Source organism: Chelonia mydas, chromosome 10 (genome assembly GCF_015237465.2).
Source record: "Chelonia mydas isolate rCheMyd1 chromosome 10, rCheMyd1.pri.v2, whole genome shotgun sequence".
Lineage (NCBI taxonomy): Eukaryota > Metazoa > Chordata > Testudines > Cheloniidae > Chelonia > Chelonia mydas.
In genome coordinates this window covers 61707859-61733167 of record NC_051250.2, presented here as the reverse complement: position 1 = coordinate 61733167, position 25309 = coordinate 61707859, and the positions used below count along the sequence as shown (strand labels likewise).

The window sequence follows — 25309 nt, the reverse complement described above, 5'->3', positions numbered from 1 at the left end:
TTAATTAAAGATACAAATATTAGAATATTTATAGGAATGTTACATTCCCCTCTCTGCCCCATCCCCCAACAAGCAGCAATGAGAGCTGCTTTTTGGACACCAGCCTTCAAAGGGGTTAGCTGCAACTTGTCCCTGGGAATGGAAGTGGTGCCCCGGATGCATATGGAGAAATTGAGACACACACACAGACAAAGAACTTGACCAGAGCTACTTTAAATGTCACAGAAGCCTTGGCAGAGTCACATCCCTGCCACTGGAATGCTGGATTCAAGCTACACCAAACATTTTCATGTCAATACAAATTGATAAAATTTGTCTTTTTGATCGTTACACAAAAAGACATGGGTGGGGAGCCCTTACTGCTGTGAATGACAGCAGAGGGAGGCGAAGGTCCACAGGTAAATTCAGCTTGCTGCATTCATGCTGCCATGAATTTCATTCACATGGGAAGGATTCTGCACCTTTTGTAGGGGCAAAACTCCCACTTGATTTTACTTTGGCCTGTAATCACTGGTGCTCAGGCCCCATATAGGACAGAGCTTAGAGTCAACAGGAATGAAGGCCAAGCAATCAAGACACATGCTCAGAGATTATATGGAAATAGCTTTTTGTAAGTGAAGAATCTTCTGCTGTTTTTACATTACTCTTTAATTTTGAAAAGCCAGAGGAGCAGGATGAGAAGTTGACTCCTAAAATGGAAACTCAGACTGAGAGCGTGGGCTAGAATAACCTTTGGCCCCAGTCTTGTAGCCCATTCACAGCCAAAACTCCCCTGACTTCAAAAGGAGTCATGTGGTGAAAAGGATGCAGGACCAAGCACTACTCTCCAAAGAGCCCTTTGCTTTTGTGTGAAAGAGCCAAAGGCAGAAAGCAATAATCCTCTGACCTTTATAACCTCTTTTACTCAAAGATCTCAGAGCACTTGTCTCACCAATTTCTTCTCGCAACTCACTCTCCCTTGTGTTAGCTGTTTGTAGCAGCTGTCTCATTAGCACTGTTTTCTGCCATTAACAAGCGCTCCTCCCGTAATTTCTTGTGAAGTTCATCGAAAGACACAGTAGCTGTGCTGTGAGATGACCAAAAGGGAGAAGGCAGTGAAAGTAGGGGTGGGAATAAATGCAGAAATTAGAAGGCCAGTGAAGATTTTTCATGTCTGTCTCCTCACAGCCTGTGTCTGGGCAAGTGGGTGGGAGTAACGTTAATTGGTCAAGGGTAAAATTTGGCCTTCAAGCAAAGCCGCAGCAAAAGGGTGATGGCAACTGTGCTGAAGCTTGGAGGTGACGGCATCTCCTAAAGCCCCTTACACTCATCTACAGGCATTCAGTGTTTCCCCTGCATCTGTCAACACAGCCCTGCACGTGACCTGCCCTATGAATTGAGAATCCCGAGCTGGGACACCTCCCCTTGCACTACCTTGGAGAGCTGGCAGGTTGTTCCGCCTCTCAAGGCTTGCCTGTGTGAAGTCCACAAAGAATCCAAAACCCAACTGGTCCAATTCAAAACGAGGGTTACTCAGAATAGAGAGAGATCAGATGACAACAAAATAAATGGCTAGTGACCTATCTAGGCAGACACTGCCAAAGCTTAGGCCAGGTGGGTCCATTTGGGTCTAGGTATAGAGACTAGGAAATAGCTTGTTTCTAGAGAGCACTTCACTGCTTTCTTCTGATGCATTCAGCCAGCATGGGGACAACTTCAATTCCCCGCTTTCCCCCTTCCCTCTAGGAGGTTCCTAACACCCCCACAAGGCTCCCATGGCACGCAGCCCTTTCATCTTCTCCCTTAAGCTTACGTTATTGCTGCCACTCCAAGCCACTGAGGTATCATTAAGGAGACTGAGAGACCTGGGGGTGACCCATGTGACCCCCTTGTTCACATGCTCTGACAACCAGCCCTAGTGAGCAGTATCAACCCCCACCCTGGGACTCGCGTGGGGATGGGAATGCTCCCTGTGCTGGCTCCTGGCTGCTTGCACTCCCTCGTTCCCTTCCCTCACACCACAGAAAAGCAGCATTTCTGCCTTGCATGCTTGCAAGAGTGGGGAGCAGGAATTGGATTTGCGTTAGCATTTTAAACTGGGGCACCCAAGCTGCACTGGCTGCCTGTCAGGTACCCAAGGGCTGCACTCAGTTTGCAATAAAGGGACAAACCGCAGCTGCCCTCATCCTTATTATGCAAGTAAATCTAGCCCACCATCCCGCTATTGCAGGCAAAATAAAATCTACTGGTGGTTGAGCGGAGGGAGGATCAGTGAATGTTTAGTTATTAACGTCATGTGGGGCGAGTTGCTGAGTCTGTTGTGACACGAACTCGAAAAGGCTTGCTACAGCTAGCGTGCATGTGATTTATTTAGTCCAGAGATGGAGTAAAAGCTTTGGCTGGAAATCTGAGCCCAAACAGTTGGAAAGTGTTTTTGAGATTTTTTTTTTTCTATTGAGAAAATATCTGTAGCACAGTACATGCTCTGGTTCAGTCAGAGCTATTTCAGTGCTGTAGGGCATTCCTGGAGTGGGTTCCTCGAATGTGGGACTTGCTCCCACCTCGCTCTGCCTGATCTCGGATCTGATAGCCTTCCGGGCATGCTGCACTCCTCACTGGGCTGTGGGGGAGGGCATTGGCTAGGTGGCTGGAGGGTTTTTTTGGGTAGTTATTTATGTAAGGGCAGTCCTTGATATTGCATTGTGTATTTTAAGATATGGGGAAGGCCCCTAGGGCCAGATTTACACAGTCCTTTATTTGCCAAAAGCTGCAGCTTGGTTTCTAGTGGGATTTACAGAAGCACCTGAGCACATACAGTGCCTAAATCCCACTGCCCGTAGAACACTGAATGAACACCTGTAGAGGTCTGTACACATTGGAAGAAACCAGTATAAAAGGCAAATTCTGTCAGGGGGCTGCACAGATGACCGCTGAAAGATCACACTCAGTGGGGAGTCATAGGGCAGATGTATTGCACCCAAAAACCCATGGAGAGCCCATTTTGCAGGCTCTCCATAAAATGAGCTACGGAGGGATACTCCAAGGTGAAGTATGGCACAATGTACGTTTTTGATGCAAGCTCCAGATTTGGCAATAGCAACCATGTGCTAACAACCACACATGCACATCAGCAATAACCAGCATGAGGCTGTTACTGACCAGAGTGTCACCACATATAATTGCCGTGAATACAAAGAGCTATTTGCTGTATAAAAATATTCTACAGAAGAAAATAATGTCATAGTCGTCACTGTCCCTCGACCAGAGAGAGGCTCTATTGCTAATCTGATAAATGATTGATTAATCTTGTAGGGGATACGAGAGCTGCTTCTTAGATTTTAGAAAGCTCTTTTTGACTGTTGTGTTGGATCAGTTTTCATCCCTGCTGAGACGTGTTGGGAAACTTTGATCACTAACACATCTGCAGAGGCCAGTGAAGTCTGCAATGAGAACAACTGAGATGTGTTTTAAAATCCAAAAGCCAAGAATGTGAATTGGATTTTAGATCTTGCACAACACTAAAATAAGGAAAATCCATCCAGGGCCAACCTTAGTTCACAACTAAAACTTCTAACAATCTAGCCACCTTTTAGCTCAGATGAGAGCTTGTACCAGCACGTTATTATGAATTGGACTTCTTTCTTTGAACCAATACTTACCACTGTTGTGTATACACCTACTGTTATAATTCACTGCTTGGTTACAAACTATTGGGATCATAAATGCAGACTATTGAAGCTGAGGTTATAGAAAACATTAGTTGTGCTTCTACAAAAGAGTCCCTCTTTTTCCTGCTTCCTCTCTTTTTTGTGATGTACTTAATCTGGGACCCATGTCATTTTAGAAAGGGCAGTAACTCACATTTTGGCCTTGGAATAGCTCTGGGGTAACATTTTCAAAAGTGCTTAAGTGGCTAAGGAGTGACGTAGGCACTTTTAAAAAGGTATTTCGATGCCTAAAGATGCAGATAAGCCCCTTGTAGGATTTTCAAAAGCATCTACATGCCTACTTCTCAAGAGCAAGTGAAAGCCGTGAGGGTGAGGAAAGTTGCTTACTCCAGGGTCTGTGACAATACATCGACGGCCACTTAGCACAGCTGCAAGTAAACACAGAAAGCCAATTTCCGTATGAAGGTTTATTTATAAAAGCCGAGATGTTTGGGAGTCACGGCTGCATATGCCGGTGATTCCCATTCCCTTGTGTAAAATGCACCACACTGTGCACATGCAACCATTTATATTCCAGATCAAACATTTTCTTCTAGTGTTTAACACAGACACTGTATGCTCCTTAGTGCACTCTACAACACGCACAGATGTTAGCATACGCACATGTTGAGTTTTTCCATGAAAAATGTTATAAAAAATACAAACAAAACCCAAACTATCAACATGAGAAGCAATGGGCAAATGAGCCCAGCTACTCCCAGTGGTTCGTTTTGTTTAAAAAGGGAGGCCTCTATTTATACCCTGGTGTCAGAGCTAATTGATTGGGAACATGACATCTGCTTGGAATTGTACTTAAAAATGACCGAGTCAGATATTAACCCCCTTAATACTAGTAGAAGGGATTTTAACTGGCCAACTGCTTCTGTATAAGGTTAATATTTAGATCACTGATAACTGCACTAGATTAGCTATAACTATAGTGAATACACCCTTATATTTTCATACATTGTTTGTCACTATGTTCACTATAAAATGTTTAAAGCTAGATCATGGCCAACCCTCATGTGGATGTGCAAGAAGGGGAGGTCCCCCCATGACTCCTAGGCAGTCACTTGTCGCCACTGCAGTCCCTGTGCTTTCCTGAAGCCAAGGACTGTTCTCTACAAGTGCCCCCTGGGGAGCAAACCCTCCAAAAGAGATAAAAAGGGGTAGAAGGGAGGCTCAGCTATGACCCCAAGCCAGCTGGAAGGCCAGAGAAGGGATGTCATGCACTGGGTGCACCCCCTGTGTATACCGGAAAGCTCTAGTATACACAATGCCTCCCCAATCCCTTTCCTACCCCACACCCAGAGTTGTGTGTCCCGAGGCCACCCCCAGCCTGCGCACCATCTGGCTCTTAACAGGAGAAACTCTCAAGTGCCTGAAGAGTCTTACTCTTAGAAAACAGCTATATGTTCATGGTGCCGGCAGTCATGGACGATGGAAGGAAGGCGAGACTACCAGCACCTCCCAAAGCCTGTTTCCTTGTTTAGCCTACCAAGTAGAACGTTACAAACTGTTGATGACGTGAATGTGGCCACCTCACAATGGCTCTGCTCAAATAGACACAGGGGGACGTGCTGCCATACATCACAAAGCAATCATACCAATCCACCCGTTCTAGAACTGCTGCATGCAAATATAGTGTCATTTACACTTTGAGTGGAGGATCAGACTATAAATACATCACGCTTGTTTTTGTTCTGAACACACTAGATCCCATTAAAAAACATCACTGGTTTTAAAAAAATCATTAAAATGTAAAAAAAACCAGCCAGATGTACTTGGGAACCCCCTGATCCTTCCCCCCCCCACCCAAAAAAAAAAAAAAAAACCCGAATAAGGGAATAGGGAAAAGGTCAGAGTCAGAACAGATTTCTTTTCAGGCTGAAGATTGTCCATATCAGAAATCTTTGGCTTTGGGGATAAGGATACTTGAATCAAATTTCCTCCCCCCATCTGGGGCCTGATGTTGCAAACCCACAATCATGCGAGAGCAGTTGTGACGCATGCAAGTAGCCCCATTGGCTTTAAGGACTGCTCGCATAATGGTATGGACGATATCGGACCATGTGAAGGAATTCAGTCTCCCTTTTTTTTTTTTTTTAAGACTATGTGGGTCAATGTCCATTCTTACAGCAAATTCTGCCTGGGGATGGGGAAAACTCTCTGGTAATTCCACAAGGTCCTCTCATAGAATTTCTTTCCCATTCTTCCCTTGAGGAGCAGGAGTTTCTAACCCTGTACTGGAGGAGGGAGAGGGCCTTGAAAGTCCCCCCAGAACCCTAAATCCCTCAGGGAAGATGGTTGTACTGCAGATACCACTCTTAGGCCCTGATTTAGCAAAGCACTTATGCTTATCTGGAAGTCATTAGGACTTAAGCATGTGCTTAAGTGCTTTATACAACCAGGGCCATAGTGCAGAGACCCAGCCCTCCCCCACTGCACCCCTCAGGAGCAGTGCTGCCATTGGTCCCACCCATTTTACAAGAGGCATAGATGGCACAGAGGGTGAATTTATACTGTCTGAAGCAGCACTGACTCGCAGGCAGATTTCTGTTCAGGAATCTGCCAGGTTCATGGGGAAATATCCCACACACCCTGACTGCTCCCCTGACTCCATCCCCTCCTGATTTACAGATCCCAGCCCAATGTCTTCTGCGGGCTCAAAGATGCCAGAGCACCATTCGTTCCCTTTCCATATTCCCCTGGCAAGAACTCTTTTGCCAGCACAAATGATGGGGGGGGGGGGGGGGGTGTAGGCCAGAAAGAGGGCAGAGAGGCTAATGTTTCAAGGATACCACAGGTTGTTGGCCCCAGTTAAACACCTTTAGCTTTCTGAAAGAATTAGTATAGCTAAACCCGTTAATAGCATACTTCCTTAATTCTTGCATTACATTTAAATATGATCAAAGTGAACCCCTGGCTATTTAACAGACTCAGATGTTGGCAAAGACAATATATATATATATATTATGGCTAGAAATTAATGTCTGATACTATAAAACTATACACAATACAATGAAATTATATTGCAAACTGAACGCTTCACACAATCTTTTCACAATACCCCACTGACCTGTTCTAATGCTGTTGCATGTTGGGTTTAATTGCTGCTGTACAAGTATCTTCCATGAGTTCAGCACAATGTACAGAATTCTGGGTTAACGCCCTGCTTCAGCAAAGCATTGGAACACGTGCTTACGTCCGCCCTTATTCAGCAAAGTGCTTAAGTACTATTGCTAAAGTCCCATTGGAATCAGGCTTAAGCACTTTGCTTCACAGAGAATTAGTGTTGATTCAGATGCTAAAAATGTAAACTAGGCGATTGGTACATGTTACTCTTCTCCGTCCATCTCCGGGCAGAACTGCTGCGGCCCTGGATTAAATATTTTACTCACTCTTTATCTAACAGGTCCTGAGAACAATTCTGTCATTTATACTAATAAATGCACATAAATTAAAAAACAGTCAACAGTGTGGTTCAAACCAAAAAGAGCTCTGCTCGGTATACTGAGATTAATGAGATTTATAGCTGTAAACCTGGCATTCTGTTTTTTTTTAAAAAATCCTCAATGGATTAGAAAAACAACAAAGTGACATTGTTAAGGTATTCTAGGTTTGGCAACACTAATCTTTTTACTTTACATCATGGAATAAGAATACATGTCAGTGTAATATTGATGACGTGATCGACCTAACTTAAAACACATGTAAACAATAGGCTTTGACAATACTTACAAATGCATCCCACATCTGGATCCACACAGGCAGAACCCTGCTGCAATCAGCGGGGATCTGTACAAGTGCAGACTTCCAACTGCACAGATCTGAATGCAGGATTGGGGCCTAAGGGTGTGATCCCGCAAACCGGTATTGGCATAAGTAGTCTCTACTCACCTGAGCAGCCCATTGACTTCAATGGAATTACTCGCACAAGTGAGGATTATTCACATGCTTAAGGCATTGCAGGACAGGGTGGTAAAGGCCCATTTTATATAAAGAATCCTTTATCAATGTAAAAGATTCAGTGTGATTCCAGCTGATGCTCAGTAAGACATATTTTACCCCTAAGTTGTGGATATCAGCGTCATATATTCCAATAACACAATCATATTTTCATAAACATTAAATATGAAAGTAAACAATTTTAATGGTTAAAGGGGACATTAACGGAAATGAGCAACCTTCATTACAATGATTTTCCAGTGTCTTCCCTTCTGACCAGTGGATGTTGTGAGATTGCTGTTGTGTCGGCTGCCTTCAATACCTCTTTGCATCCTCCAAGGCATGGCTACTGCCGGTCTGCTTCCACTCGCTTTTTACGAACTATGCCAGTAAAATCAAAAACCATCTCTCAGAGTTAACTTACTAAGCACCCAAGCACATGTCTCAATGTGACACTATTCGGGACTAGAAAACTGGGTTATTCGTACTTCCCTTCTCAAGGACCCAGTTAAGGAAAGTGCATAGTACCCTTAACTCTCACTCAAATCAATGGGAAGTTTGGCCCATCAGTATGTTCTACGAGGTACAGGATTGTGTCCAGAGATTTCACAGATTCATAGTTTAAGGGTAAAAGGGGCCTACATCATCTAGTCTGAGTAACCATGTAACCACAGGCCACAGAATTTCACCCAGTTATCCCTGTATTGAACTCCAAAACTTGAGTTTGGCTAAAGCATATCTTCCAGAAAGGCATCCAGTCTTGATATGAAAACTTTAAGCAATGGAGAATCCACCAATCCCCTTGGTATTTTGTTCCAATGGTTAAATTTAGGTTATCAGTATGGCTTGTATAACGTGTTTTGTTTGTTTGTTTGTTTTTTTTAAAGGCCATATTGCTCCAACTAAATTGATACAGGTACTGTGGGTGTGTGGGAGTGCTAGATCCTTCTCACTGGATACATTTAAGTGTGATGTAGCCAAAAATCAACAGCTGTTCCATATGGTAACACTATATGCAAATATGCATGATTAAGTCATTTGATGTCTTTGTGAGAAACATATCTGTATGAAAGAATCAGACTTTTTATGATATACTTTCACATGGTACTGATTACTAACAACAAGGAAAATATCAACTCAGACCCAAAAGGAAACATTTTAGTCTCAGAATAGATCTCTGGGTTGCATGGACCATTGGATAATACAGTAAACCTTAATTAACCCACAGATCTGCATTGAAAATGGATTATTTGGGGGGGGATGCAGTTTAACGAAGCACAGATCAATGACATTCTACTATTGTGTCCTGAGCCGCGCTACTCCGGGTGACGTCTTATTCCCTGCAATACAATGGAGAAGTCCCCCGGCACTCAGCAATGCACTGTAAGAGGGCCTGGGAAGTTCTAACTAGTCCATTGTGCTGGTGCTCCTTGCATTCCACAGCATTAGCTATTCTGTAACCCTGTTCAGTCTGCACTGAGCCATAAGGCCAGATTAACGCTGTTCATACTAGATAAGCTTTGGCGTTACCAAATTGCACTGGGAGGCCATGTTTGTGATGCTGTGTTTCTGAAATACAGAACAAAACAGGCAGAGCTAGAAGAATACTTCTCATTGCAGTCTGGCTATGAACTTCCTTTAATGTAAACATTAACGCTCTTGGCGAACAGACCGCATTATCCCAAAGCCTTTGCAGTGCAAATGTCCGTCATTTTGCCTCTGCTTCCAATGTTTTGCTTTTCCAGATATATGGTTTTATGAAGTATTCTATTGTACTAAATAGGCAGTGATGATTTGCCAATGCAGAACAGCGTAGATGTAAACCTGGAGAAGGCAAAATTCTAGAGTAATTGTCTAAATGATAAGGATGAGAGATTTAATCAGCCTTTGCCCTGCTGGGGACAATTAGAATTTCAGGAAATAAAGTATATCATGGGAATTCAGCAGGATGTTTAAGTATTGCCAGAAATAAAGTATCTGCACCAAAGTATGCATTTGCTAATTTTTTGCTAAGTCCTTACTGGGGCAAACCCAGACTGAAGTCAATGGGTGTTTGCCTGAGAAAGGACTCAGTAAAAACTGATTAAGGACCTCAGGATCTGGCACTATTTGACCAATTTTTGTCTACAAAATGTATAAGGAGGGCAGGAGTTGGCCTGAAAGAATTGCTGATGAATGTCTGTAGCATCTTACCTAGATCGTTATTTTTAGTGATAGCTGCAGCTACCCTGGTTCTTGGACCTTGCTTTGTGAACTGGTATCCAAATTTGAGAATCTTGGAGTTCTCCTCAAGCATCTGGGCAATCTCCATCTCTACAGCTGTCCCCAGCTGCTGCCTCTGTTGGGTGACACACAGTGAAAAGAAAAGGAAACATCTTCTCACAAAAGAGAGAGAAGTGGTTACATTCAGTAATGTGCTACAAACTGGAGAAAGAACCCCATCTCTGGAGAACTTCCTCTGGGCTTTCTTTTTAGCATCGGTCAGTTTTCTTTTCTGTTGCTTAGCAGCATGTGCTTGGGAATGAGGTGCAAAAAGGCTGATCCATAGGATTTTGCCTTGCCTCTTTGATGGATCCCAAACCTAAAATATTATAGAAGAACATATGGAACCTACCTAGAAACTAAACAAAGCAGGCACCAGTTTACTGCCCACGCCTTACCTGATTGTCAATTTTGATCTCCGTCAGGGTTTCATTCTCTTTTAGTGCATCAATCAGTGCCAGAATGCCAGCCCCAGTGATGAAATTGGATTCTATATTTAGGCTCTTCAGTGTCTTGTTCACTTTTAACATATCCGCAAAAGCCTGAAGAGTCAGGGAAGAGGTGGTGTGAGTCTGAAACTCTGAAAGCTTCAGATAACACCAAGAATCTGAATTGTGGTTAGTACCTAGAAAAGCATTGCAAACAGAGTCATGGAGGTAGAGTGTATTCCTAGAACAGAACAGGTTATAATGCCACTGTGCACAGTCACAGGAGACATCTGAAAAACAAGCCCCTCCTAGAGACAAAAGCAGCCTTAGTGAAGAATTCTGTCTTTTCAAGTCGTGTTTCAACTTACAACAGCAACGGGGTCATTGCTTCGAGTGGCTGCGAGGCTGAACTTCTTCACGTGGGTGTTGGTTTCCAAAGCCTTGGCAAATTCTTTCAGCGTCGGAATTGGGATGTTCTACAGTAAGACAAAACCCAGTAAACATTACAGCCAATCACATCACCAGACATTTATTTTGATGATTGCTACATTAATTAACACTGCCTCTCTGTACAACTCCTTAGCCATTCCCCATGCTCTACAAAGCCCGTCAGGCCAGAGTACTGTAACTTGTTCAGCTTTGTGGCTGCCCTTGAAGACTGCTCAGCGCCTTGAGCTAGGGCAGAATGCAGCCACCACCTTGTAAGCAAGGCAGGCCAAAGTGAAAACACTGCTCTGCACTGTTTTTCATATTCATTTCTAGGTACAATGAAAGGTGTTTGTAAAGTCCTAAACAGTCTGAGAACTGATGATCCTCTAGGCATCTCTTCTACCATGCACCAACCTGGAAATTAAGACTGGTGGCAATCTCTTGCTGTCTGTCTCCAGGGTTGAAATCCTGAAGGATGGCCATAATATTCTCATGGGCGGGCCCCCATCATCCGCATAGGCTCCCTCTTGCAATCTAACAAAGCCTGAGTTTGGCCCCATGGGATGGAGCATAAAATATATACATCTGTTCAATCTGGCTTTTTAGCTGGGACACAAACTTGCTGCTGGCTGCGAGGAGGTCTATTGGTTGTGGATTTGTTACCCGCAGGTGAGAGTGAGTGGTGACCTGTGGTATAGTTTTGTGGTTGTATTGTTGGATCACTGGTATTGCTTATTTTTTTCAAATGTACACTCGTGCCCAGAAACCGTATAATGAGGGGTGAATAACCAATCCATAAACCCTTAGTACAACATGCAGTGTCAGCTTTGGGCATGAGCCTAAGTCTTGATATGGAATTAGACACCTGGAGGTGAGATTGCTACCAAACAAGCTGTACTGATAAAAAGAAGGATACAATGAATCAACTCAACATGCTGGTCCTTTTAGAAAATTACTTAGTTTTAAAACAATATGAAACAAGAAAGGGAAAAAAATAATGAGCTACTATTTGTCACCACCTCTGAGCTCAAAGCAAACACTAACAAAGCTTTATCCTATTCCTAGATCCAACCAGCCACTCTGAACTATGCAGACAAAGGCTACTGCTCCAGCTCAGTGTGGGGGCGATGTTCAGCGTCTGAGCATCCCAACTTCTCCCTTTTCATCTGTGGGCTAAGTGAATTAGGCCAACAATTGTGCGGTACTCCCACAGGTGCTGGAACAAGGGGTGCTGCTGCACCCGCTGGCTTGAAGTGGTTTCCATCAGATACAGGGTTTACAGTTTGGTTCAATGACTCTCAGCACCCTCCCTATACAAATTGTGCCAGCACTCCTGCGTGCCTCAGGAGGTCTCTTGCTTTACAGCTGTAAGAGAAATGAAGGCAGAAGGGAACCCTTGCTTGGAGTTCTAATTGGCAGCTAATTCAATGTCAGGTGTTGGTGACCCTTGGAATAACTGGGACAATTCCTGTCTGCTCCTCTTTCTCTCCTGAGTCTCCTGTTCCTCCCAAATATTGTAAATGCAGCAACATGTTTGAAAACAAAACCCCATGCTTCTAAACAAAACTTTGTAAATCTTGTCATCTCAGATGAACCCTCCTGCAGCAAAGAGAATGAAGCCACAACCCCTATCCAAATACCTTTATGTTGTTCAGATTGACTTCAAGGAGGCTAGGATCGTTTGCTTTCATCCTTTGCAAACTTGCTTCCACATTGGTTGGATTAGGTGGTTCCTCGAAAATTGGCTTGACCTTTTCACCTTTGACCACATCTGAAACACAGGATCTAATTAAATATGCATCATCAGAAATAAACTGGCTTTTCTGAACTCTCACTTATTTTTGGGTTGAGGCAAGCTGGATGTTTCTGTGACAAATCTCATGTTTGTGATGAATGCTTGTGAGCCGTTGAGCATTGGGAAGGAAGGGTTCTGGATTTCTGACTAGTGTTTCTCTGAGATGCTGATGCTTTTGTGGCAAGTGAAGAATGGTATCATTCAGTTGGCTCTCCCACTGTTTGTTGTTAGTTTATGTAGCTATACGCAAGAAAGAAAGTGCAGCTAAAGTGCAGAGATGAATAATTATTGCGATACACTTTAGAACACTTCTTTTCCCAGGTTGTGGGAAAGTAGTAGAAAATACTTTTCTACTTTTCTAGCAGACCTATTAACACAGCCAGATGAGGGTGACATGAGGTGTCTGGTATGACATTCACTGTGCTATATACACTAGAGTTAGTGTTATACACCAAATTGTGACCAGCGCTGTCCTCTCCCCCATTCTTACATCTCTCTGCAGGGGCTGGCTACAATGTAGTTGGGAGCACAGGCTTTCTCTTTCCTGGTGCCTTGCAGTGCTCTTACAAAGGGTAGGAGCTAGGTAAGGGCATGGCCACATCTCACTCCCCTCTCCACACTGGCCAGCAGAGCTGGCTTGGCATGGAAGGAGGATAAACTGCACCTCCTCCAGGCATGGTGTAGATCAGGGTGGGCAAACTTTTTGGCCCGAGGGCCACATTGGGGTTGCAAAACAGTATGGAAGGCCAGGTAGGGAAGGCTGTGCCTCCCCAAACAGCCTGGCCCTCACCCCCTATCCAACCGCCCCCTCCCCGCTCTCTGTCCCCTGCTCCCTGTCCCCTGACTGCCCTGACCCCTATCCACACCCCGCCCCCTGACAGGCCCCCCCACCCCATCCAACCCCCTGCCCCCCTCCTTGTCCCCTGACCGCCACCTCCCAGGACCCCCATCCCTAACTGCCCCCCCAGGATCCCACCCCCTATCCAACCTCCCCTGCTCCCTGTCCCCCCCTGGGATCCCCAGGACCCCACCCCCTATTCAACCCCCCCGCTCCCTGTCTCCTGACCGCCCCCCACACCCAAACCTCCACCCCATCCAACCACCCCCTCACTACACCCCGGGACCTCCTGCCCCTTATCCAACCCCTCCTCCCCCTTACCATGCCCCTCAGAGCGGCAGGACAGGCTTATTGGAAAGCCTGGGAGGTGGGTGGGCACAAGCAACGCTGCCCGCGCAGCTGCGGAGGACGAGGGACAGCAGGGGAGAGGCAGGGGGCTAGCCTCCCCAGCCGGGAGCTCAGGGGCCGGGCAGGATAGTCTCGCAGGCCGGATGTGGCTCGCGGGCCGTAGTTTGCCCACCTCTGGTGTAGGTGCTTCTGCCAGGGTGCTGCCAGGAGGAGACTCTGGCTACAATGTATCCCCTTTGCAGTACCTTTCAGCAAATCTAATGAACACCTATTTTCCTTGCAATTAAAACCAAACCCAAACTGTGCTCTTTGGGGTGGACCCTGCCTTTCCTACAGATCTTTGCCATCTCCTGGAAGTTCTGGCCCCATCACCACAAAGGAGAGAGTATGGTAGGAAGTCTGCACCGGAGAACCTGCAGGCACAGTCAGGTTAGTTCCAGCCCCTTCTGTGCATCTGTCCTTGGGAAGGGAAGCATCTTAACCTATGGTAGGTGACCGGAGTCCTGAACTGTATCATTAGGGACAAATTCCGTCCTCAGCTTTATGTGCAAAGCTCCCAGTCCAGTCACTCTGAGCCAACCATGTGCATCCAGCTCTGAGGGAAGCATGAAGTCTATTGCACAGGATATAAAATACCAATATTGAAAGGAACCCAGGGTTTATGGTCCTGCCATAAAGCCTGCAAAGGGAGATGCACTTGTGAAAATATTTGGATATGTTCTGAGAAAGTGCCCCTTTCCCTCTAAACAGACAGTGCTAACACCAAAGACTACGATGAGGAGGCCCCTTAGCCTCCACCTCCATCTCTGACATTAGCAGCCCCGCTATAAATTCAATTAGCTCTTGTAAAATTGCAACATCCGCACATTCTAAATAATCAAACTATCAAAGCATGAAAAGCAGTTCTCTGCCAACACAGAGATTTATGAAGTCTTTGCATATCCCTGCTCCAAAGCGATACGATTTTTAATGTTGGCAGCCATGTACTATAAAAGAAAATCGATCATTCCAGGAGATGCATAAAAATCCTAGCATACAGCACAATTAATACCTATAATTCCCCCGCTTATAGTTGTGGAGATGAATAATAAACCTTGCCCACCCAAGCTGCTACAGTCAAGAAAGGAATGTGTTACTGACCACAACTGTGTTTAAACATGGTTATTTTGTAGTGCAAAAAGTTGTGTTCTATTCAAGGGGCTTGTGCTGAAACCTGAAAGTTTACATGTATTTCCATGAGGTGCAATGGGTGACACTTACCCTGTGCACTGGGCTAGGAAAAAGCCAATACACCAATTAAATCACACCTAAGCTCTTTGTAGAACTTAATTGTTACATAAGCCTTGAGCTGGATTTCACTATTTGAGCAGATTCCAACTCCTTTTGCTGTGGAGCATGTCCCAGTCCACTCCCCACAGGACCTCCCAATGCCTCCATAAATACTCCAGTAGCAGCCTTCAGAGAGTTACTAATGTTGTTGGAGATTGCTAATAAAATGCACTTGGAGAATTCACCACCTTTTGGATTCAAAGTAAAAATTACACCAAAATGTTTTTGCATTTGTAGCAGTATTCGACTAAGCTGAGAGCCAAGGCCCAGCCATTGAAGGACTATTTGTTAGAGACTGTAACCCTGTCCACAGAGTAGACTTTCTACTTTACCATGTCATGAGTAGTTAGCAGCGATTTTCTCCTCCTGTTGTGCTGCCTGCCACTGCCCATGAATTTTATCTTATTTCTTTAACTAGGGAACTGTTTTGTCATGTTAACAATCAGCTCTTGAAATGTGTTCCCCTTTTTTACTGAAAAATTACATTAGCTAGGAAAAGTTATTGCTTTTGGACAAAGGAACAAAGTGATCTGACAGAGCAACTTTGTGATTGGAGTATAGTTTACCAAACCCACACAGTTGACATTTTGACTCAGTACAACAAAAATAATCTCAAGTTTATGTGAATTAGTCCCATAAGCAGTTGCATGTTCTGGGATAGCCTGCAATTTGAACAGATTCCCACTAGGAAGGGTTGCAGAGATATCTCAGTCAGGTTCTGCCTACCTCCGTGCCCTCCTCTTGGGTGATCTCTTCACACAGATAAGGGAGGAGATGAAAAGTCCCTGCTGACAACAACTGCTATTGTCACAGCCCATACAAGAAGGGATGCTTCTTGTGTGGCTACCTTTTCCTGTGTACTCAGGCAAGGGCCCATCACAATCTAGTATTGAAATGCACAGAGGGATGCAGAATTGGAACCTTGGATCTGAACATCTGTGAACTCAGGATGTGCAAAGGCATTGGATCCAAACTTTGCAGCTACTCCCTAAGGTTGGCATCTGCACAGTTACTGAGAAATGACCAAATGAGCCAAACCCTTGGAGCAAAGAACTCCAAACATTAGGGGAAGTTCAGATCTTGATCTAAACTCTGCAGCTCAGGATCATCTCTGATGAAAAGCAATTAATAAGATTTGAATACTGTTTAGTTTTTTTAATAATTATGACTGTTATTATTTTTCTGAGTGCTTACACCTCCTGTAGAATGTACTTAACCCCACAAAGAACACACAACAGTCAAACAATAGGATCATTTAAACTGTGCGGGGTATTATTTTGCAAGTCCAACAAAAAATCACAAGTGACAGATCAGATGCAATAATAGGGAAAGCATTATTTTCAAGTACCCTCCTCACAGTGCTGAATGCAGCTTGGTGGACCTGACATATTGTGAACTGTGCTAGAAACACATCAAGCATCAGGTTGTACTAACCTGGAATTGTCTCAGCTAGGGATGCTACCCAGTTAGTGGCCCACAGCTGTAATGGTATGCAAATCATAGAATCATAGAATATCAGGGTTGGAAGCGACCTCAGGAGGTCATCTAGTCCAGTGGTTCTCAAAGCCGGTCCGCCGCTTGTTCACAGAAAGCCCCTGGCGGGCCGGACCGGTTTGTTTACCTGCCGCGTCGGCAGGTTCGGCCGATTGCGGCTCCCAGTGGCCACAGTTCGCTGCTCCAGGCCAATGGGGGCTGCAGGAAGGGCGGCCAGCATGTCCCTTGGCCTGCGCTGCTTCCCGCAGCCCCCATTGGCCTGGAGCGGCGAACCGCGGCCACTGGGAGCCGCGATCGGCCGAACCTGCGGACGTGGCAGGTTAAACAAACCGGTCCGGCCCACCAGGGGCTTTCCCTGAACAAGCGGCGGACCGGCTTTGAGAACCACTGATCTAGTCCAACCCCCTGCTCAAAGCAGGACCAATCCCCAACTAAATCATCCCAGCCAGGGCTTTATCAAGCCTGACCTTAAAAACCTCAAAGGAAGGAGAGTCCACCACCTCCTGGGTAATGCTTTCCAGTGCTTCACCACCCTCCTAGTGAAAAAGTTTTTCCTAATATCCAACCTAAACTTCCCCCACTGCAACTTGGGACCATTACTCCTTGTTCTGTCATCAGCTACCACTGAGAACAGTCTAGATCCATCCTCTTTGGAACCCCCTTTCAGGTAGCTGAAAGCAGCTATCAAATCCCCCCTCACTCTTCTCTTCTGCAGACTAAACAATCCCAGTTCCCTCAGCCTCTCCTCATAAGTCATGTGTTCCAGTCCCCTAATCATTTTTGTTGCCCTCCGCTGGACGCTTTCCATTTTTTCCACATCCTTCTTGTAGTGTGGGGCCCAAAACTGGACACTGTACTCCAGATGAGGCCTCACCAATGTCGAATAGAGGGGAACGATCGAGTCCCTCGATCTGCTGGCAATGCCCCTACTTATACAGCCCAAAATGCCGTTAGCCTTCTTGGCAACAAGGCACACTGTTGACTCATATCCAGCTTCTCGTCCACTGTAACCCCTAGGTCCTTTTCTGCAGAACTGCTGCCTATCCATTCGGTCCCTAGTCTGTAGCCATCCATGGGATTCTTCTATCCTAAGTGCAGGACTCTGCAGTTGTCCTTGTTGAACCTCATCAGATTTCTTTTGGCCCAATCCTCCAATTTGTCTAGGTCCCTCTGTATCCTATCCCTACCCTCCAGCGTATCTACCACTCCTCCCAGTTTAGTGTCATCTGCAAACTTGATGAGAGTGCAATCCACGCCATCCTCCAGATCATTAATGAAGATATTGTACAAAACCGGCCCCAGGACCGAGCCTGTGATGTGTGTATGTACTGTGTGATGTGTGTATGTACTGTGATTGGATGAGATGGTCTGACTTGCATAATGATCACATGGTCATTTCTCAGTAACTGTGCAGATGCCAGTGCTCTACTTACTGCCTTTGGAGCTCCACATCCATATGCACATGGATGCATGGAAACATAGATGCCTTAGCTTCCCATTCCACTCCCACACTTATGATCCTGTGCACTCCCAATCCTCTCTGCCACCGCTATCTAGCAAGCCTTGCTTCTGAGAAAAGCTGAGCTCCCTGCTAGAGTGATTTATTTGTGTAACACACTATTGATAGTACGAATTTTTAATTTAAATTATATTCATTTAAGAGCTCCTCCTCATGATTAATGAGGGTTAATGAAGGATTGGTCCAGTGATACTATACTGATTAGACTAACAACCCCCAACTAACTATATAACTACCTAAGAATACAAGCAGACTGCAAAGGAAATCTGTTTACTTACTTCTCACACTTCCTTTTCCATCTTTACTGCTGGTTCCTTCTTCATCAAACTGTGGATTGTTGACCATGTTGTGCACCCCAAGAACAGCTATAAACATAAAAATGCCAGTAGTAAAATCCAATGTTAATAAAGTTTGCAAAGGAAACATGCATTTTACAAATTCCAATTTAGTTCCCTAGCTAGATTATCAATCAGAGAGTTGTTATTGTCTTGGGTCATATGTGTTCACAGGTGAGGCTTGGTTAACCTCTAATACTGTAAGTTGAAAGTTTGGAGAACTCGACTATAGGTTCTCTCCTACAAATGCACCAGTGGAGCATGCATATTATGTGTCTATGTCCTGGGACACTTACATTCATACATGAACATCGTAACCACCTTGGGATTTCTGTGGGTGCTAAAGTATGGGGCAGGGGGAAGAAAACATTTAAACATAATGGAAGACACCGCAATAAGGATTTATATGAGAACTAGAAACAGGCTGAAGAAAGAAACCAGACTTCAATAAAAGAGGCAGCAAATAAAAATTATCTTAGTACAGAGGCAGTTTCCACAGTACTCTATCAGAAACAACATAACGGTTAGGTATCTGATCCTTCTCCTCGGATTAGTTGCCTGCTTGGACCTGAGGGATCCTTTCACAGGTATCTATGAATCAAGAATGCATGACTCACTGTGGCTTTTTACCTCTACAATCAGATTTTCCTTACACAGACACTGAAGAGAGTGACTGTCTTCAGATAATATCACTTGTGACTATTACACTGCCATCGTGGGCTATTTGCAGCCCTCTGTTTAGTAGGGCCATTATACAATCATATCTTAGTCTTTATTTGTGCTATATGTTCTAATACAATGAGTTGGGTACTGACTACAGCTGAGCAGAAACTGGAATTTCCATCCCAGGTCGAATTCTGATATTTCTACATTTGTTTTGGCTGAGTTATGTACCGCAGTCATACAGCTCCCATGATTCACCACAGGGTTTGGTCAGAGGAGAGACTGCAGTGCATCATGGGAGACGTAGTCTGGCAAAGGAGCTCTGCACACAGGAGAGAATGGGGGCATGCAGCATCTGAACTACAACTCCTCTGTGGCAATGCACCACCTTAGGCAGATGTTGTTTAACGTTGAACGGACTCAAAACAAAATGTTTTAACTCAGTTCAACAAACTGAAATATTTTTAGATTTTCCCAATGAAAAATTGAAAAAAAAAAATCAGTAAAGTTGAAATTTTCCATGGAAAATTGTATTTCTCTGAAAACTGAACTTTCTGTTTAAAAAAAAAAAAAAATTCAATGGAAAATTCCCAACCAGCTCTAGTATTGACCATTGTAAAACACAAACAAAAAACCTAATGTAGAGCCGCATTTTATTCTTGGTCTTTTCATTCACACCACTGGTAATGGTGTGTGAAATGAGGGTAGAATATGGACCAGAAATTTTGTAGATAGCATATTTTGTGTGAGATGCACATTGGGTGTAGCTGGACAGGGTTCTGGTTGTTTGAAAGATGTTTGTGGATATAACATTGTGTCTTTTTTGCAAAATAGTGAAAACAGTTGCAAATGCTCTGAATGATATTGAAGGCCCAATTCTAGAAGGTGCTGAGCACCTCCAATGATACAGTGGGAATTAAATGCAATTGGAGTGAAAAGATACTCAGGGCATATCTACTCCTCGAGCTGGGGATGTGAGTCTCAGCTTGAGGAGACATACTGACGCTAACTCTCACCAAGCTAGCGTGCTAAAAACAGAATGTAGCAGCAGCATGAGCAGCTAACCACCTTGAGAATGTCCCTAGGGTCTTGGGTGGGTCCGTACTTGGGGCACTTACCCCTCCTGCCACCCGTGCTGGGGCATCTACACTCAGTTTTTAGCATGCTAGCTCGATGATAACTAGCACGTGTCTCCTCAAGCTGCGAATCACACCCCCGCTCGAAGTGCATGCAGCTAAGTGCATTAGAACGATGCAGGCTTGAGCCCATACTAACACTTATGCACCAGTGTTTGCTCCACATTTCTAACATCTGTGCACGTTTTAGAGGCCTAGATTCCATAATGGCTTAAAAATAGGGTGAGTGATAGAGAGGCTGAAGATAACCCGGTCTAACCAGTGTAAGAATAGAGCATGCAGTGACAACTCAAACTCCTGGTGGAAGGGGCAGGCAGTACTGGACTGAAGAAGATTTTACACTTAGAAACACATTAACTAACCTGCAAGGTCATAGAGCTCAGTATCAGAGGCACCAGCCAGGGCTTCTTCTAATTCTGGCTCCAGGGTTACCTTCTCCTCAGTGTGGGTTTCTATGGGCTTTTCTTTAGGGATAAATATTTTTCCTAAGGAGGGAAAAAATCCAGAAGTGAATACTGAATTACTGTGACAACTCCTCCCCATCCTGACAGTACAGGGAGGAAACCTGTGTAAACAGTATTGTTCTCTATTGTGTACCAATGTATGTTTCCCTATTAATTTCTACACCTTCAGCACATTTCTACTGTAGGTTGGGGTAGTTTATTTTTGTGGAGGCCAAGGTCCTAAAATCTATACTTTAGCTTTGGAATCTCCTGTGCCCAGTGGCACATGAGACAACCCATTTTTTCCACTAGTGTCTGTCTAGAGCAAGATATTTGACTCCATGGTAAGCTGTCTGCATGATGGTCACATTCTTTTTGATCATCCTGCAGTAAGATATTCTTTGTCCTCCATCCCTTCTCTTCCCTCCATGGGGGATCCAATCTAAGATATAGCTTGTGCTTCTGATGGCACAGCCAAACCACTGTAGTTGTCTCTGTCTGATTATTGAGTCTGCAGTCTGCTGATCTATGCAACACAACACTTCCACATTGGTTAGATGATCTCACCAGTGAATCCCCAAGATTATTCTTAAACAACACTGGTGGAATGCAGTCAGTTCCTGTTATGTACCTCCACCATCTGCTACATTTCTGAGGCAACAGTAGTGCTGGGAAGACAATAGCATTGTACAATCTCATTTCAGTGTGTAGATTTATCTTCTTACTCTTCCAGCTGTTTGACAAACTGGAAAAATATCCACTGGCTTTGTTGGTTCTTGCCCTCATTTCTTTAGTGAGCTGACCATTAGCAGATATTGTACCTTCAAAATAGATGAAGTCATCAACTCTTTTAAACTCTTCTCCATCAGTCACTCATTTGACAGGGCTGACAGCATTCTCTCCTGCCTTCATGATCGTGGTCTTCTGTGTACTGATACAAAGTCCCACTTTGACCACTTCTGCTTTTATGCTCAAAAAGAGTCTTTTCATTCCATCCAAGTTGGGAACCAATATTATATCATCTGCAAAATCTAAGTCTCGCATATTATCTCTTGTCCAAACAATATCAATGTTCTCGGCAGCAGCCATCACTGTTCTCATCACAGTCTATAACAATGCACAAGAGTAGTAGGGATAGTATGCAACCTTGCCTTATGCCAGTAACAACCTTAAACCGATAGATTTGAAAAGTTAAAGCCACAGATTGATGACATTGAAGAACAATGGCAGTTTTTCAAAGAAGCAAGTGTTGATGCAGCCAGGACTACAGTGGGGGCGAAAAGCTGTAAGAAAGAAGAATGGCTCCAGCTAATCCCTGGTGGTTTGTTGAAGAGAGGAAAGAATTAAAGAGAATTCAACAAGCACAGGACCACAGCAAAAGAGTTATTCTGCAACAAGAATATGCAGACAAAGACAAGGAAGTTAAAATATCAGCCAGAGGAGAGAATGGATGGAAAATAAAGTAAAAGAAGCTGAGGAGGCATACAAGAAAGATAATTCTAAAAACCTTTTTCTAGTATCTAAACAATTGACATCACAATTCTTGAACTGTTGTGGCATTGTGAAGGCTTGAGATGGTACAATTTTAACTAGAATAAGAAGAGAGAGCCCATTGGATGCAACATTTCCAGGTTATGCTTAACCAGTCAGAACCACTAACACTCATTGAGAGATGTGATGAAACAGTGGACTTACCTGTATCACTAAAAGCAATCACCTTTAAGGAAGTAACTAAGGCTATAAGCCAACTGAACAGTTAGAAAGCACCAGGCTTACGATAGATACTGAAATGTGGTGGAGGATTCCATGTGCGGGTTGGACAGAATGGTTCAGGAAAGGAGATCCAGCTAAAAGATTGCAGAAGTGTTATCTGCAACATCCCTAAAAGGGGATCCATTTATTTATGATAACTAGAGAGGGGTGTCAGGGACCAGATCAGCTAGGACCAGCTTCTGGCCTGCTCCCTGACTAACTTTGCTGCTAGGCAACCAATAAGCCCAGCTGCAATGCCTTGGAACTGACAGAGCCCCTGATTGGCTGCTGGTTTAGCTTATAATACTGGCCCCCACAGCAAGTCCGCAGCTTCTCAGTGTCTACCGTGCCTGCAGCTGTACTTGTTCTTGGTCCAGTCCCTGATCCTGCTTTCTTTCAGCCCTTGTTCCAACCCTGTTCCAGCCTGCTTCCAGCCCCTGCTCCCCTCTGGCTTCAGACTTCCGGCTTTGATCCCCGACTCCACCTCTGGCTTATGGCTCTGGTTTACCCTCTGGCTCTGGCATTTCGTTTCTGTCTTCTGGTACTGACCCTTGGCCTGTTTCCTGGACACTATCCATCCTGGACCCAGCTCTAACTAGTAGGCTGAACTCTTGCTTCCATCAGTAGGCATGACCACCCATGGCCCAGTCAGCTACAAGAGGTGACACTTCTATCTGTACCTGGAAAAGTGTTTTGCATTATCATTTTGAATAGGATAAAAACTGCTATTGATAAAATTGATACCTGCAGTGTCAGTGGTTGGGATTTTCAAGCACTCACCATTGGGCATTTACTTCTATGGGTCTAGAACCAGGCCAGTGCTGAGTGCTAATCCCAGGGATATGTGGGTCTGTTAAAGGACTGTGCTTTCTGAGGAACTGAAGGCAATTCAAAAAATCCCTCTGCAGGAACCTTCCACTCAACAGAAGCCTGTTCAAGGGCACATAAATTGTGAAACCATTCTTAGGGACTGCACTACCTCCTTCAGTAGCCCTGTGGATTTCTTATTTAATCCAGCACTCTGTGATATTTATTGTAAAGGACACTTCCCAAGGCCCATATGCTGATCCCAGGACCACAGGGCATAAAACCAGGAATGAAGCAGATGTATTTGCTACTTCTCCCCATAAGCTATGGCCACTATTTGAGCTTATCACATAGGTACCAGGGGGAAGGAGGATTCAATTCCCCAACTGCCTCTGTGTAATTTCCAACTTTCCCAAAGGCATTCTGCCCCCTCTGTCTCATCAGCCAATCATATGATCAGTCTTCCCATGATCACCTGCGCAAGGCTGGGGAAGCTGAGCTGGATTTAACCCCATGTTCCCCAAGGACCAAGTAGTTTCCCTGCCACAGACCCTTGTACAACCTATCCTAGACCCTTTCAATTCTTCCCCCACTGTATACTGCTCTAATATAGGCATTAGCAGGTGTTTCCATGTAGCATTTCTCAAAGGCCAAGACCATCAATCTCTATGGTACTTCCAGTCTATGACAGCTGCATCAGAGAAAAATCTAGGTCACTTTCATAAGGAACTGGGCAACATTAAAAGCCAAGCCACTATCTTATGTTGTATTCACTACTATACTCATTTGAATTTTGAAAACAGACTACTGTCATTCGTAAGCAGTGGAGTAACTGCACTGGATAATACCATCGATCTGATAAATCAGTGATTCCCAATTTGTTACTGTCCATAATGCTTTTAGACTCACTTAGAAGAAATACTGCTGAACAGTTCCCTTTGTGCCTTAGCCCAAAACAACTAAATGTATATCAGGCTTTAGATAATCCCTTTGTACTGAGACTGCAATGACCTTTGGGTAGAGGTGGATTTGGTCCATTGTCAGTTCTAAATTGTCTTATTTTCTGCAAGTTTTGACACTTGCAGAAACGCTTGGAGTATATCCTGGGCCTTTCTGACACTGCTCCGAAAGAGCTTAATTTTCATTTGTCTCAGTGATGCCATTTTGTCACCATAAATGAATGTTCTTCTGATATTGCTCCTTTCAATTACACATTGCTGTGCCTTTCGCTTTTCAATGGCTGCATGCTTCTGTGGCTTAAATCTTTTTCCATGATGGTCCTGATTGGCATTTTTAGGCAGATAATACCCATATTAATGTATCTCTTCCAGCAAGTCTGCCTGCACCAATCTCAGGACTGTCAGCCTCTATCAATGAGTTTAAAGACTGAATGGGCTCAGAAACTCTTGAAATGAATATTGAGGACATCCTGTCAAGTTTACTTCTCTTCTTGCCCACAAACACTTCCATTCTTTAAAGGCATCTTCTTATTACAAAAAATCTCTATTCTACAAGATGAATTGCTTAAAATGCCAGCTGACAAGTGACTGATGAAATAATACTTTGTGTTTCTGTTGCACATTCTACACAAGGATCTCAGAGTACTTTATAGGCATAAATGTATTTCACCCTCAGTACATCCCTGTGAGATAGGTTAAGTTGCCTCATTTTACAGATGACATGATTCAGAGACATCCCAGCAATATCAAAGAAAACAGTCAAGTGCAAGTTTTGTGTGTAAAGTACTTGCAGCAAGAAATTCTTAACTCTCTTTCCAAATGAAGGCAGGTTACATTTGTCAGGCTATCCACAACTCAGAACTGTGCCGATAGATGTGATTTGTAGACATTATGCTGAAGAAAAAGCAAATGCTCCTAGACATACCATAAGATTTAAATCCCCCTAGGCTATAGCTGATCAGACTTAGTGTCTGGTTGTCATCATGCACCCATCTGCCTTCAATCATCTATGCACCAGGATGACCTAGAAAGAGCAAACCCACATTTTTCAATGGTAGAGGACCAAAAGTAATCAAAATATCTAAGTAAACTATCAGTAGAGTGGGCCATTGGCTGTAGAGTATTCTTCCTTAAAGAA

At 44.2% G+C, this 25309-nt stretch overlaps 1 protein-coding gene across 2 annotated transcripts in view; it reads right to left on the bottom strand.

Moving 5' to 3' along the window:
- Positions 1–4099: 4099 nt before the first annotated feature.
- LOC102938965 (tropomodulin-2) overlaps positions 4100–25309 on the bottom strand; it is a 71858-nt gene continuing 50648 nt past the window's right edge. The window contains exons 4-10 of one of the 2 annotated variants that reach the window (XM_007056360.4): positions 20573–20695; positions 18355–18441; positions 12394–12524; positions 10693–10800; positions 10295–10438; positions 9828–9972; positions 4100–8015 (exon numbers count right to left, since the gene is read on the bottom strand). In XM_007056360.4, coding sequence (XP_007056422.1) covers positions 7981–8015; positions 9828–9972; positions 10295–10438; positions 10693–10800; positions 12394–12524; positions 18355–18441; positions 20573–20695 — 773 coding nt within the window. In that variant the 3' untranslated portion in view covers positions 4100–7980. The remainder of the gene's footprint in view (positions 8016–9827; positions 9973–10294; positions 10439–10692; positions 10801–12393; positions 12525–18354; positions 18442–20572; positions 20696–25309) is intronic. The other variant, XM_043523830.1, reaches the window with a different exon arrangement.